Source organism: Acanthopagrus latus, chromosome 4 (genome assembly GCF_904848185.1).
Source record: "Acanthopagrus latus isolate v.2019 chromosome 4, fAcaLat1.1, whole genome shotgun sequence".
Classification (NCBI taxonomy): Eukaryota; Metazoa; Chordata; class Actinopteri; order Spariformes; family Sparidae; genus Acanthopagrus; species Acanthopagrus latus.
The window spans coordinates 21,414,316-21,427,524 of record NC_051042.1 but is presented as its reverse complement, the minus strand read 5'-3'; the positions used below and the strand labels follow the sequence as shown (position 1 = coordinate 21,427,524).

The window sequence follows — 13,209 nt, the reverse complement described above, 5'->3', positions numbered from 1 at the left end:
ATAGTCGTGATTCTCAATAGCATGATTTCAAATAGACCACTTTATTTTCATGTGTCTTTATTTTACCAAGATACACATTAGACCTCACCCTTTTTTCATCAACATTATAGCCTGTGTATTGGTAAAACATTTTTCTTTTAATTTCCTTTAAACTGCATATCTATGGGGAAGTCTAGCTCAGTCCGTAGGGACTTGGCTTGGGGACTTGAAGATCGCTGGTTCAAGTCCAAGAAAGTATGATATGGACTAGTACTTGGAGAATGTTAGTTCACATCCTAGGCATTGCAGAGGCCTTGAGCACCTGTGTGTATAATGTGAATGGAAATCCAGTTGCGGGATTATAAGTAGTAAGAGAACTGTGATAGTAAAAAAATCATTAATCACCAAACTTGATGTTGAAGAATTTGTGGTAGAGAGACACTTTGAGCACCCACATATCTCCCAGTTGACCCAGAGACATTTGAAGAAAGAAAAGAAATAAACACATAATTCACGTTGTAATACAGGGGGTGATATGTCCTTTAAATGTTTAAATAATGTTTTTATTGCTTTAAGAGTCTGCATTGAAAATAGAGATTTTTTTCAATAAATGCTCAGAGATGTACAATTTTCGGTATATATGTTTAATACAGATAGCAGCAAGTTAACAGAAATTAAACAGCAAGAGAATAAAAACGCCCCAACAAAAGCAAAATATATAGAGTTTTCTTCCCCATGGGTGATTATTAGACAGTTGTTCACAAGGTTGGAAACAAAAAGGCAAAATTTCCCACCTCGCTTTTTCCATGAACAATAATTGTCTGTTTACTAGAGGAGTGGTCCACTTGTGAAGAGACTTTTACAGACGTTACAGATAGAAAATAACAAATAGCAAATTACATTGTTTACACATGTTTTTGCAGAATTTGTGATTCAGATTGTTCCAAAGTTACAGAAATAAACAAATCTAGTGTTCAATAACTTTTAAGGAGATGCGTGAGAACGGCATGACATCCTGGTAACACAGAGGCCCTGAGAGAAATCAGAGAGATCAAGAACCACTGCACCAGTAAACAGTAATACAAAGGATGCAATGCAAACCTCCAAACAAACCCTGCAGGCAAGAGGGGAATCAAAGAAGACTGAAAATATTAGTGACACTTGTCTCACCCCCCCACCCCCAAAAAATCCATGTCTAAGATGGTTGTTTAGAAGAGAAATTTCATTATAGCTGACTTAAAAAGATTTAAAATAATTTGTAGGCAGCACCCAAAGCATCAGAAAATATTCAACAGGCAACATAAATAATAGAAAGAACATCTACTTTGGTTTTTCTACTTTGGAGAGGCTATTTAGAAAAATATATATTCAAAAACTAACAGATCTACATTTACAGTATATTAGCTGCATAGCAGTTTCAGAGAAAATTTGCCTGCATCTACGTCTTACAACATAAATGCAACGGACACTTCAGTACAAACAAGTTAGATGCTTGACAGAAATTGCACAACACATTTACCAACCACAACCACGGTTATCTGGTCACTGTTGTCAAGCGTTTAAAGTACACTTTAAGTCTTATGGCTTAATACATTCTAATTAACGAGGACTAATCATCACCGGCAGAACCAGCTTTGTATTTAACAGGCAACAATGGTAAAACATCAATCTGGTCGCTACTACAACATCTCCTCAAGGCACATGTACAATACCTACTAGTGTCTAATTTTAGGGAAATTTAACGGTTTGATATCATTTTTTCTGGTAATGTTAAATCACATCTTGTTCTATTGCAAGAAACAGAGACAGTCAAGTGTCGCCTCAAAGAAACATGAGAACCGTTTTTTTTTTTAAATCAACAACCCCACTCTTTTCCATACAACTAGTAGTGACTGTATAATAAATCACACTTTTATATATTTCTGATCTCCAGTTACATTGTAAATACACACAAAAGAGGAAACTGTAATTTCAAGAAAGTAATTACCTCCCCAGTTTGTGCATAAAAGAACATTCTGCATCTAAGTGAGACATTTACAATCACATTCAGCACTATATTCATAGTAAAAATACTGAAATAAGTTGGTCGTGTTTTGTAGGGTTTTCAGTAAAAAACTGCCATTTTTGCCCTGCAGTATTTGGTCAAAAAAGCACTACAGGGCCACATGATATGTACAATGTGGTGTGTATGATTGTAGCTACACCTTGCAAAATCACAAAAGAGTAATGGCACACAGGAATGTACATGTTACACATACTTTATGAAGACTTTCCTATCTGATTTATCATTATTATCACAAGGTGCCACTTACAGCATCAGCAGGTGTGGGGGGTCAAATCACACCAACAATAGAATGATTACAGGGAACAATTTAGATAATAACCAACACACAAATAAATTAGAGATGCTTCTCCAAAAAGAGGCACAGATACTATACGAATAATAATAATAATAATAATAATAATAAAAAAAAAAAGATAGTCTCTCTAAACTTAAAAAACAAACAAAAAACAAACAAAATCATAAATACTCAACACTGGAAATCTTAGTTCTTCTATTTCACAAGTTGAAGAAAGCCAATCACAGATAGCTCTTTTCTCCAAAGTCAGGTTTCCTTCAGGAGTAGGGTCCCTTTAAAAACCACTCCAACTGCTCAACCGTAGTTCCACGAATCACATTAAGTCAAGTTTAGGTGATTTCCATCATAAAACAGCTGTTTGTGATTTTAAAGTGTATAAAATGTAACGGTGTTTTTAACAAACTGTACATAGAAAACAAAGACAACGACTGAGCTGATTCTTTCATCATCAGAGAAACCAGCCCCTTGCTCACGCATACACTTACAGTGAAACTAAACATGACACAAACATCTTTTCTTTTTTCTTTTGCCAAAACAACACAACAAACAAACAGAAAGAAAAGTATGGCAGCAGGACATTTTGCCTCATAATGATGGCAAAAAATTAACTTAAAAAAGTTAACTTGCAAGTAAGTAAGTAAAAAAAAAAGAGAGAGAGAGAGAGAGAGAGAGAGAGAGAGAGAGAGAGAGAGAGAGAGAGAGAGAGAATAAATGCTCAGGAGCCATAAAACTGGCCTGTCATCAGGATTTATGCAAAGCAAGATTCGACTCAAACTTTGGTCCTGAGGCCACCGGCCAACTGCAGACAAAAACATGTACATTAACAAGGAAAACATGTCAAATGGGCTCTGTTCCTGCGTGATAATACCTTAAACTGGATGAGATGTTTAATGTTCAGTTCTAGCCAACAAACTACAACATTCACCCAATCCAACAAAGTAATAAAACTGGTTCAAAAAAGGCTCTTTACTTGCTGGTTTAACAATACTACTCGAGTTCATGCGTGCCTGACGCAGAATGACACTAAAACACATAATGATCTAACCCTTATGACAAAAGTAGTAATAATGTACTATATTACATTCTACTTTCCCACTAATGCGTGTATTTAAATAAGAGTTGCATGTTAACTGAAGAAGACATTATTTGGATAAAAATGTCTTGATCCACATTTTTACCTCATTGGTCCAGGATTATAAAATGGTTTGTCAGGAATAAATAATGAATTAGGTTTTTAGGAATGAATAATTATCGTTGTAACATGGCTGGTAAATATTACAAAATTAGAACCAACAGGAAAAAAAGTTGTAACTGACATTTTATAGAATCTGGCTTGAAAGAGAGATATTTTTGTCTGCTCCCCCACACAAATGTTGCAATGCAAACAAAGCAGTAATTACAATAATTTCTGATCCAATGCGTAGGTTAAAAAATGTATCTTCTTCGGTAAACAATGAGGACAAACACCACCTCCTGTGGGACTGTAATGTACCCTGCACGAGTAGAGTGGTCACAAAGAACAGCATCGTAAAGTGCTGAAAATAATGTGTAAAAGAGAACTTGCACTCAATATTTAGGATGTTCTACCACCACACTTTCTTTAAAGATTCATCTTTTTGTCATGTATTCAAGGGAGAATCTGTTTTGTTTTGACATAGTTTGTGTTTGTTTGCTAATCTATGTCACAAAGTGCCATCTGAACACTGTGGTGGAAAAGGTATCTAATATTGGAAGATATGTTTCACATCGGGAGGGGACCATTTTCACTTTATAGCTGTTGTCTGAATGACCAATATTACTTTTTTTTTAGTTATTACGGTACTAAGCCAGGCGTTTTGAAAATACACCACATTATTTACACACCTACTCACTTTCATTTTATATCACATCGGTAATTAAAGCCAACTTTGTGGGCTATCAGCGACAGCTAGTAAATTGATCTATATAATCAATGTTTAAACACTGACATAAAGAGCACCCACATTTCTAAAAAACAAAAAAAAACCTTTCCTATTCATTTCCTCAGTTCTTCTACCTTCCATTTCTCTGCCTCTCCAACCTTCTTTCAACACTCTTTCTGCACGGTCGCATCACATGAAACATTTTTTTCAAACCACATCAACCGTGGCTACCTTCATCTCTACATACCACAATCAGTCCAGCCCTTCCTCATATACCACACACTCTACCCTCCATGCAACAAAAAAGACAAAAGATGCATTTAAGGGAACACTATTCATGGAAACCACTAAACACTTTGGAGAATACTACTAGAAAACGCCACGAGAAACGAGAGATGCTGAAGGCAACATCACTGATAGTCTATCTATAGATATACACAAAAATTCACAAGTAAAATGAATCACTAAACTTAAAACTATACTGAAAGTGAAGCTTTCTGTTTTCCCTTGGAGCTCTTCTATCAAAGAAATCCAAAACCTATTTCCAAGTTCACCGCCTGCAAATTAGTTTGTCCTAAACAATAATTTCATTAATCCTGAAGAAGACCAAATACTGTGTATAATGATAATAATAATATTTGGTCATCAGATATAAGCACATAATGTTCAGTTTGTGTCAAACTTCATGATCCAGGGCTGTTTTAACAAATATTTTTCTGCATGTGCTTATCAACAAACAGTATTCTAACTCCAGGATATTATTAGTAAAAAATAAAAGGCCGATCCATTAACTTGTATAAAGGTTAATATGAACGAGTTAAGTTGCTGCCTGACTCCTGCAGGCTAACAAGCAGGTCATCAATCTTCTCCATGTTCTGAGAGGCCGTCATGCTGTTCTGCACAGACCCAGGCTGAGACAGGGACTGGCTGAGCAGAGACTGGATGTGTGCGTCACTTTCTCTCTGGTTCTGACCAGACTGGCTGATGGCGATGATCTGATCTGACAGCGTGTTTCCGGGAGAGTTCATCAGCTGGCCACATTCTGCAAAAAAAAAACCAAAACAGGCGAGTTTACAACTTCACACTTACAGCACTATCAATGCATACTGAAGACATGATAGACAAGACTTTGAGTTTGTTAGGCGAGTTTAATTCTCCACATTTCTTTATGATTTTCATATGTAAACACATTGTTTTTAGTGTAGTGAAATTTGGCAAAATCTAAGGACAATAAGCAGAATCAGGTGAATGTGAAGTATATTGTAATCTAGATATCGTATCACAATATGGCTCCACTGAAAGACAATTGCCCATCTGTAAGGAGGATCAAGGGACCCTTTGAAATGGTCATAAAGCAATTCAGTCATTTATGTTTGATGCTGCAATAAAGAGGGTAATAAAGTAACAATTACAAATAATTAGATTCATAATTAATAAACTAGCTTGCTCTCCATTAACTTTCTGTAACTATCTTTTAATTTGTGAAGGACTCAATATGTCAATTAGCTGAGGGAATCAACAACAGCTATCACTTGCTTTCAGTCATTTGTGTAGATGGTTCAAATATTTTCTGCCATCTGAACTCATTAGCAGTCATTAATGTTTTCAGCAGCATCTGTGTAATCAAGCCCTCACCGTTCTGAATCCCAAAGAGGAAGAGTCCAGGTTGTTGAGTCTGGCTGGGCTGACTGATGCGCCCACTGACAGCAGTCTGAAACAGTGTTCCTGGCTGTTGAACAGGGGAGGAGGTGGTCGTCTGCAGGTTTGCCACACCAGTCTGTGAGGCAAACATGGCTGACTGTGCAAGCTCCTGAGCAGCCAGTCCCCCCTGCAGAGAGGCCATGTTGGACTGAGGCATAAAGAGGCCCACAGGCTGTTCCTGCTGGCTGTTTGCGCCACTGCCCAGCTGCATAGGCTGTTGATCCTGAAACATGACTTGCTGTCGTGGATCGGTGGGGTTCCCTAGGGCCATGGGCTCAGAGCGATCTTGCTGGTTCACTGTCACCATGCTGGCTTGGGAAAAGAGCATAGAGGGGTTCTGGGGCTCTTGAGAAACTAGATTGCTGCTGGTCAGTGGCGGCATCTGGCCCTGGCTACTGAACAGTAGGCTGGAGGCCTGGTCCGGGGTGGACATGGGGTTGTTGCAGAACAGCAGGCCAGCCTGTTGTTGCTGCTGCTGGCCAGGAGAAAGTGTGTTTGCAGATGGATGTGGGGAGATGTTCTGAAAGAGGGATGCCTGCTGGGGTGGCTGTGTGTGAGGCTGAGGCTGGGAAGGCTGCTGTTGCTCCATGGGGCTTCTCTGCTGGATAGGGGAGAGCTGGGTCTGAGCCTGAAATACTGACTGTGGTTCAGGGGCTGGAGTTTGTAGAGCATTGAGGAAGGCCAGCTGCTGTTGCTGCTGCTGCTGTTGCTGCTGCTGCTGCTGCTGCTGCTGCTGAGCACTGCTGTTTGAAAGCTGAGAGGGGAGGGACGTCTGAGGGAGGAACAGTCCAGGTGTTGAGGGCTGCTGGTCTGGGGACTGTAGCACCGTCATGGTATTTTGGAAGAGAGCGGCTTGGACCTGCTCCTGAGAAGCTTTCTGAAACAACCCCCCTTGTGGATCTTGTGTTTCAGCCAAAGAACCGGGAGCATGGAACATGGGCGGTGAAGGGTGAGAGGGTGTCTGTTGGAGGAAGTTGGTCTGAATAGAGAGCAAGTCAGTTGCCTGTTGAAAGAGAGCTGCCTGTTGCTGCTGCTGCTGCTGCTGTTGTTGCTGCTGTTGCTGCTGCTGTTGGGCCTGTTGGAAAAGAGTGCCCTGGTTCGGCACCACTCCTTGTGCTGAGCCCTGCTGCTCTGGGTTCTTGCCCTGAGTGGTGTCCTGAAACATCCCACACTGCATCCGAATCTGTGACTGAAACAGCTGTTGCTGTAAATTCTCCAAAACTTGCTGTTGCTGATGCTGCTGTTGAAGCTGCTGTTGCTGAATTTGTTGTTGTTGCTGCTGCTGAATTTGCTGTTTCTGGATGTGTTGTTGGTGCTGGATGTGTTGTTGCTGTTGTTTGGCCATTGCATTTTCAGACTGAAGTGGTAAATTACAGTACCCTTTGGCTTTTAGTTGCCTCACTGCCTCCTCCAGCTGGGCCACTTCATCTGGGGGGAACAGTGGCAGCTGCTGCTGTTGAGCTGCAGGTTCTCCACATAGCCTCCCCACAGCTCCTGAGCCACTGCCAGGCCTCTCCTGCCCGATACCTTCTCTGGGCTCCAGGAGAAACTGCTGTGAGGTTTGTTGGAGCAGAGAGTCGGCAGGGACAGAGAAGGAGCTGGTGGCTGCAATGTCCTGCTTCTGGATAGTGCTTAAGGGCTCTGTGTTGGTAAAAACAGGAGCCTGGCTTTTGTCAGGGTCGCCTGCAGGCTGAGACAGGTTGTTGGAGAATGGTCGGTTTTTATTTAGGCGGCCTGCACTCATGTCTGCATTCTGTGGGGCTGGACAAAGGTCACCAGTCTGCTGAAACACAAAATAGGCATAAAAGATGTGTTTTATTTTGCTCTGAGATGCTAGTCAGTTACATAGTAGCAATAGTTTTTACTTAGGCCTTTAATGAGTTTAAAGATGGATGTATCACCTTAAATACACCAGAAGACTGGAGGTTGCTGGTGACCTCCATCGGAGTGACATCTTCTCTCTTCACTAAAGGCAACATCGATGGCATCAGGGCACCATCGATAACTGTAGGAGCAAGAACAAGGAAAATATACAAATTCTTATTCAAAGCATTTTCAATTTTGCTTCATGCTCAGCTGTTAAAAAAAAAGTGTCAATCCACTCTTAGCTAAAACGTGTAACAAAGCATGTAGGTGATTCTGTGTGCAGTATATTAGCAAATAAATATCTTTCACATGGGAAACTACAACCATGGTTATGTAGAACAGTTAACAAAAGGGGTAAGAACCTTTAATTTGTTCATCAAATGAACAGGTCTTCACTGGAGAGGGCATCTCTTTCTTCACAGGAACATCATTTTTTGCTGCAAAAGACATTACAGAAAGATGTTCTTACAAAACCATAAAACTGGAAAGTTGATGTCAAACATGGCACAATTATGATGTTATACCAAAAATAACAGTGTTCACAGTTTCATTCTTGTTACTGTGATGATCACATCTTTCAATGTTTACCATAAATGACCTTGCAATTAGAAAAAATGTTGATGAAAAACAGTCCTAAATGTGGATGGGCGCATGTGTTTAGAAATGTTCTGTGTGTGGTGCCATTGGAATATAATGCTAATGGTTGCTAATATTTCCTCTGATCCTGCTAAACTGTAGGTGGTGGTGTTGAGTAAAAAGCTTTGCGAGCTTAAAGTGTAAAAGAAAAAGAAAGAAGAAAAAAACACAATTTGTTTTGTTCCGCCAGCTGTTGTGCCAGCCAGTATAAATGTAAACAGTGACCTCATTATCCGAGGGTGACATGTTGTCTAACAAGCTCGTCTTCACATCACTCGATTCTCAAAAGACGGACAGATGAAGAGACACCCTGTGTGATTTAGCAGATGAACATACCTGAATCTGGAGTGTAGGTAAACGGCTGAACATCATGCGATCTCCCAGCATTTGTCACCACATAGACCCCCACACACACTGATGAGGTGATGGCTTGGTTCTGGTATGGAGGAACCTTCACTATCAAGTGATTCTTGGAGGTGATCATTCAGAGAGAGTCAGATCAAAAGAATGAATACCACAGTACAGCATAAATACAGTTATGTTATCTGAGTTAACAGTGAGTTGATTTGAAATATATAAAACAACTGAAGGTACACTAGTGACAGGAAAAGGGCAATATTTGGATTAGCAGGTCATCACTTTGTGTGTATCCTGTGCTCTATCAGCACATCATGAGCATGGTGACTGCAGAAGGTTGTGATGTAAACACCTAATGGACAGGAGGTGGCAAAAGAGTAAGAATACTGGATTTATACACTGATGACTCTGCATTCAGTTGTGCAGATTTGTCCTATAAATTTACAGAAAAGAAGATAACCAGCCAATCTAAAGAAATAACATGCAGGATTTCTTGTTTGCTGTTTGTAAACAGATCAGTCAAGGCAGCATTAGAAAAAAAAATTCACACAGATTCATTTTATTTCAAAATATTTTCTGTTTCACAGTGAGGTCTGAACCTGGTTGTTATGTTTTATTGGCTGGGGGCTACACGAATGTGACATCCAGAAACATCCCAAACTGCAAAATACCATAGATTTGAAACAGAATAACATTGTGAGCCAAAAACGGCATCCATCTAATCTAATGAGATTGCTTTCTTGGCAGCATATACTAAAATAGTTTTCATGTTTCTGAGTTTACTTCCTGGTTGTGTGGTCCATTCAATTTGCACAGTAGAGTTTCTATAGCTGGCCTCACCATGAGTTACTGCCTCACAGTGTGAAGATGTCTTTTAAAGTATTTTTCCGTGGCTCAAGCAAAGTTGTATGAATAAAGCTCCATGGATCAAAAATTTAAAACAGAAGGAGTCATAATTTAACTCGATATCACAAATGCTTTTTGGGCTGCAGGGAATTTTTTTGCTGCAATGCCAGAAGTGGCCACTGGTCAAAATTGAAAGTAAGGCCGAGGGGCACCCTAGAATTCAGGTGTATTATACTGTAATGCAAAATACGTAGAAAATAAGAAAGAGGGCAGCAGGGTCATAAGGAATTATAGAAAGAGATTCCTTTCTATAATTTACTCATTATTTTCACTGAAAATGAAGTCTGACAAAAAGTCTGACATGTTTGTCAGACCTTGCAGAAAGACACATTTTAGTGAAAAACAATTAATCTAAACAAAGAAAAATGTTTTCTTTATAAGAAATTCCACAGTGTACCTTGATCAAACAATGCAATGTCATCCAGAGAGTTAAACGCAAGAAGCTTTTCTCTTAGCTGCTAATTCATCAATTCTGACCATTTTGTTTAGAAGTGCAAAGGCTAAAACTGGACTGTTGAGACACACTCTGTAAGTATAGCCTTTGAGAGTGTAATTAGGTCAGAACACAATAAGACTACTCAAACCTTTGAACCAGCAGCCATTTAAGATGATTACATCTAAAGCCCCATACAAATCTGAAATGGCTGCTGCTATCTACTCAGCTCATTAGTGATTGGCATTAATCAGTTGGCATAAAAATAACTCAAGAACAATCTGATTTCTACCTGGTGAAAAAGCTCCATGTCAATTTCAGCTTCTGCCTTCCATGATTTCTCATCTGGAACAGAGAGAAGATGATGAGGAAAAAAAATATATGCATAAACCCAAAATATACACGAAAAATGTTATCCTCATAATATAGCAGTTTTTCTATTACCTGAAACATTCTCCTGAAATATGACTTTGGTGTCTTTAAGAAAGTTTTTGCCAATGATAAAGACCTCTTCTCCTCCTCTCACTGAGCAACTGTGCAGTGACTTTTTCAGGATTTCAGGCACCCCTGCGGGCTGAGCTATAAACAGAGCAGATACAGAAAATGTCTGTTTTATCAGTGAAATAAAAAAGCATATTGGTTTAACATATCACATGGATGTTATGCCTTAATTAAAACATAAAAAACAAAATACAAAGCTGTGAATAGTCTGAAATCCCCCAGATTTTCACTCTTCCAATTGTATTATCAGTATGTTTTCTAATTTTCATCCAATAATTAATAAACAAAAACAACAATGACAAACTCACAGATTAAAAAGTAGTATGGATGAAGATGCCTCAACAATTTGAAAAAAGCCACAGTAGACACATTTTATATCAATGCATTTAGTTAAACTTGTTTTGGGGTTGCCAGGCATCATTTCAACATGAAACAATGGCTTTTTGGACACTATTGGCAACACAGTGAATGTGACCAAACACAAATAACATAAATAAACAAGAGACTACAACCCACTGGAGATATTTTGGGCTCTGGACTTTACAAGGGTTACTGAAGGGCTCTCTAAGATAAATTTAAGAACGTTTAATTAATACAGTTGTTTATTACTATACCACATTGTTTCGGTGAATTAAACATTAAGCCTGAAATCTGATACAAAAACATTTTAAAACCAAACTTCTCAGACCAAATGTATGCAACTTAAGACTTTTCAAAACCTGCAGGTACTCTGAACAAACTAAACTCAAACACTCTAAGACCGCTAACATGGCTTAAAGAACAACCTTGAGCAAAAAACCACAAAATCACTTCCCCTGTCCTATGATACATTTCACAAACCTTTTTAACTATCCCCCAACCCCCCAACACACACACACACAAATGAAAGGCGGATTACTATTTTTTTTTTTTTGTTTTGTGGAAAGATATTTCCCTGGATTGCATGCTGGCTCCACACACCTCTATTGTTTCGTCCTTCCCTTTTCTTTCTCCCTTGTCTCTCTCAAAGTACTATTCCAAATCTACTTACTCGGAAACTTTCTTATGGCCCTAAGCGTCTTTCCTGTTTATGAAACCAACCACACCCTCACACGCTGTGCATAATTAAATAAAACTGGAATCTGGATGGATCTTTACACATTGTCTCTAAAGTTGGACATCAAACGACAGCAGCCTCATGACCTCAGGCTATATTAAACTTTACAAACAGAGAAGAAAATAGCTCAGTTTATAGTGGTAATTATTAACTAAGTAGGTGACAGGTCAACTGCTTGCTTTGCCTCAGTTGAAACTGCTTAAAAATGGCAAATAATTCACCAGAATGTATCTAATTATCTATACAATCTATTGTAACTAAGGGAGACTGACATACTGCACAATATTGGAGATGAGGGCGTCTGTAACGTTAGCACTGAACCGTCTGGACGGGGAATGTTGACCCGGAACACCAGCCGAGCCCGTGTGCTCTTCTTCTTTGATCCAGCCACACCAATGCGAGCCTCGACGTCGGCATTACGGAGCTTCAAGATCCCAACACAGTCCACCCTGCACAGAAATACAATATCAGTTAGTAAACAGTTTAAACATGAAACTTCATAGTATTAGAGCAAAAGTAGAAGGGGCACAGTTTGTGGTTTAACATTTTAAAATAAAATTCTTTATTGAAGTAACATGTTACACAAAAAATCGATTTAACTCGATTTCAATGTCAAAAAAAGTACGTACGCTAGTGTCATGTTGGTGCTTGGATCAAGGGACACCTCAATGACAGTTGTGCCATCAATGTCCACCTCTTTGCACGCTGTGGTGTTGCGGCCTGTCACCCTGCAAGCTTGGTAAAATCCATGAGGCTTCACACGCCCTGTATCGTTTCCAACAAACACCTGCAAGACCACTGGCTCATTCACTGCCTCCAGCTGTGGGAGTAAAAAAGGGCATAATTAATTCGGTTAGGGTTAGGGTTAGGGTTAGGGTCAAACAGTAAAGGGTAGGAGGATATATGTATATATATATGGTGATGGTGCTAGATGCAGATGTATACTTCCCTGCCTGTCAGGCAGATGCCCTCAGTGATGTTACCTTGCACTTTCTCAACAAGCTATTCATCTTCATGTGTCCCTCCCTCGATTTAAGCTTGTTTATCAGCTTTGTATTATCTTCATTCTAACCTCTTGTGCAATCTAGTTTTAAAGGCCTCCCACTGTTTGTTATCCTCTTCTTGTTATCCCCTTCTTCTCCCTACTCTTTACAAACCCTGACCGTACAAACATCCAGCAGCACTCACGCTACTTTGTTTCAAGATTCATCTCCAAATCACCTCTGGGGCAAAAAAACAATAAAAAACAGACCAAATTGATGATCAAATGCTAGACAGTGTCTCTAGTCTGGCTCCAAACTCACTCTGTTGAGACCACTCTTCATCTTCTTTAGTTTCCACAAGAAAGTTAGATGCCTGAGGTCCAAAGATGTACAAAGCTGAATTGGAAAGTTTCCTTTCCTTTCTTAGTTCTTCCGTCTTTTTCACAGATCATTCAAAATGGGTTTTTTTTCATAAAATATTACTATTAGA

At 39.3% G+C, this 13,209-nt stretch overlaps 1 protein-coding gene across 3 annotated transcripts in view; it reads right to left on the bottom strand.

Moving 5' to 3' along the window:
- Nucleotides 1–602: 602 nt before the first annotated feature.
- Nucleotides 603–13,209, bottom strand: part of nfat5b (nuclear factor of activated T cells 5b) — a 37,149-nt gene continuing 24,542 nt past the window's right edge. For 2 of the 3 annotated variants that reach the window (XM_037094778.1, XM_037094780.1), the window contains exons 5-13: nt 12,366–12,556; nt 12,013–12,185; nt 10,584–10,718; nt 10,432–10,484; nt 8,780–8,912; nt 8,170–8,244; nt 7,843–7,946; nt 5,876–7,724; nt 603–5,282 (exon numbers count right to left, since the gene is read on the bottom strand). In XM_037094778.1, the coding sequence (XP_036950673.1) occupies nt 5,044–5,282; nt 5,876–7,724; nt 7,843–7,946; nt 8,170–8,244; nt 8,780–8,912; nt 10,432–10,484; nt 10,584–10,718; nt 12,013–12,185; nt 12,366–12,556 (2,952 nt within the window). In that variant the 3' untranslated portion in view covers nt 603–5,043. The remainder of the gene's footprint in view (nt 5,283–5,875; nt 7,725–7,842; nt 7,947–8,169; nt 8,245–8,779; nt 8,913–10,431; nt 10,485–10,583; nt 10,719–12,012; nt 12,186–12,365; nt 12,557–13,209) is intronic. The other variant, XM_037094779.1, reaches the window with a different exon arrangement.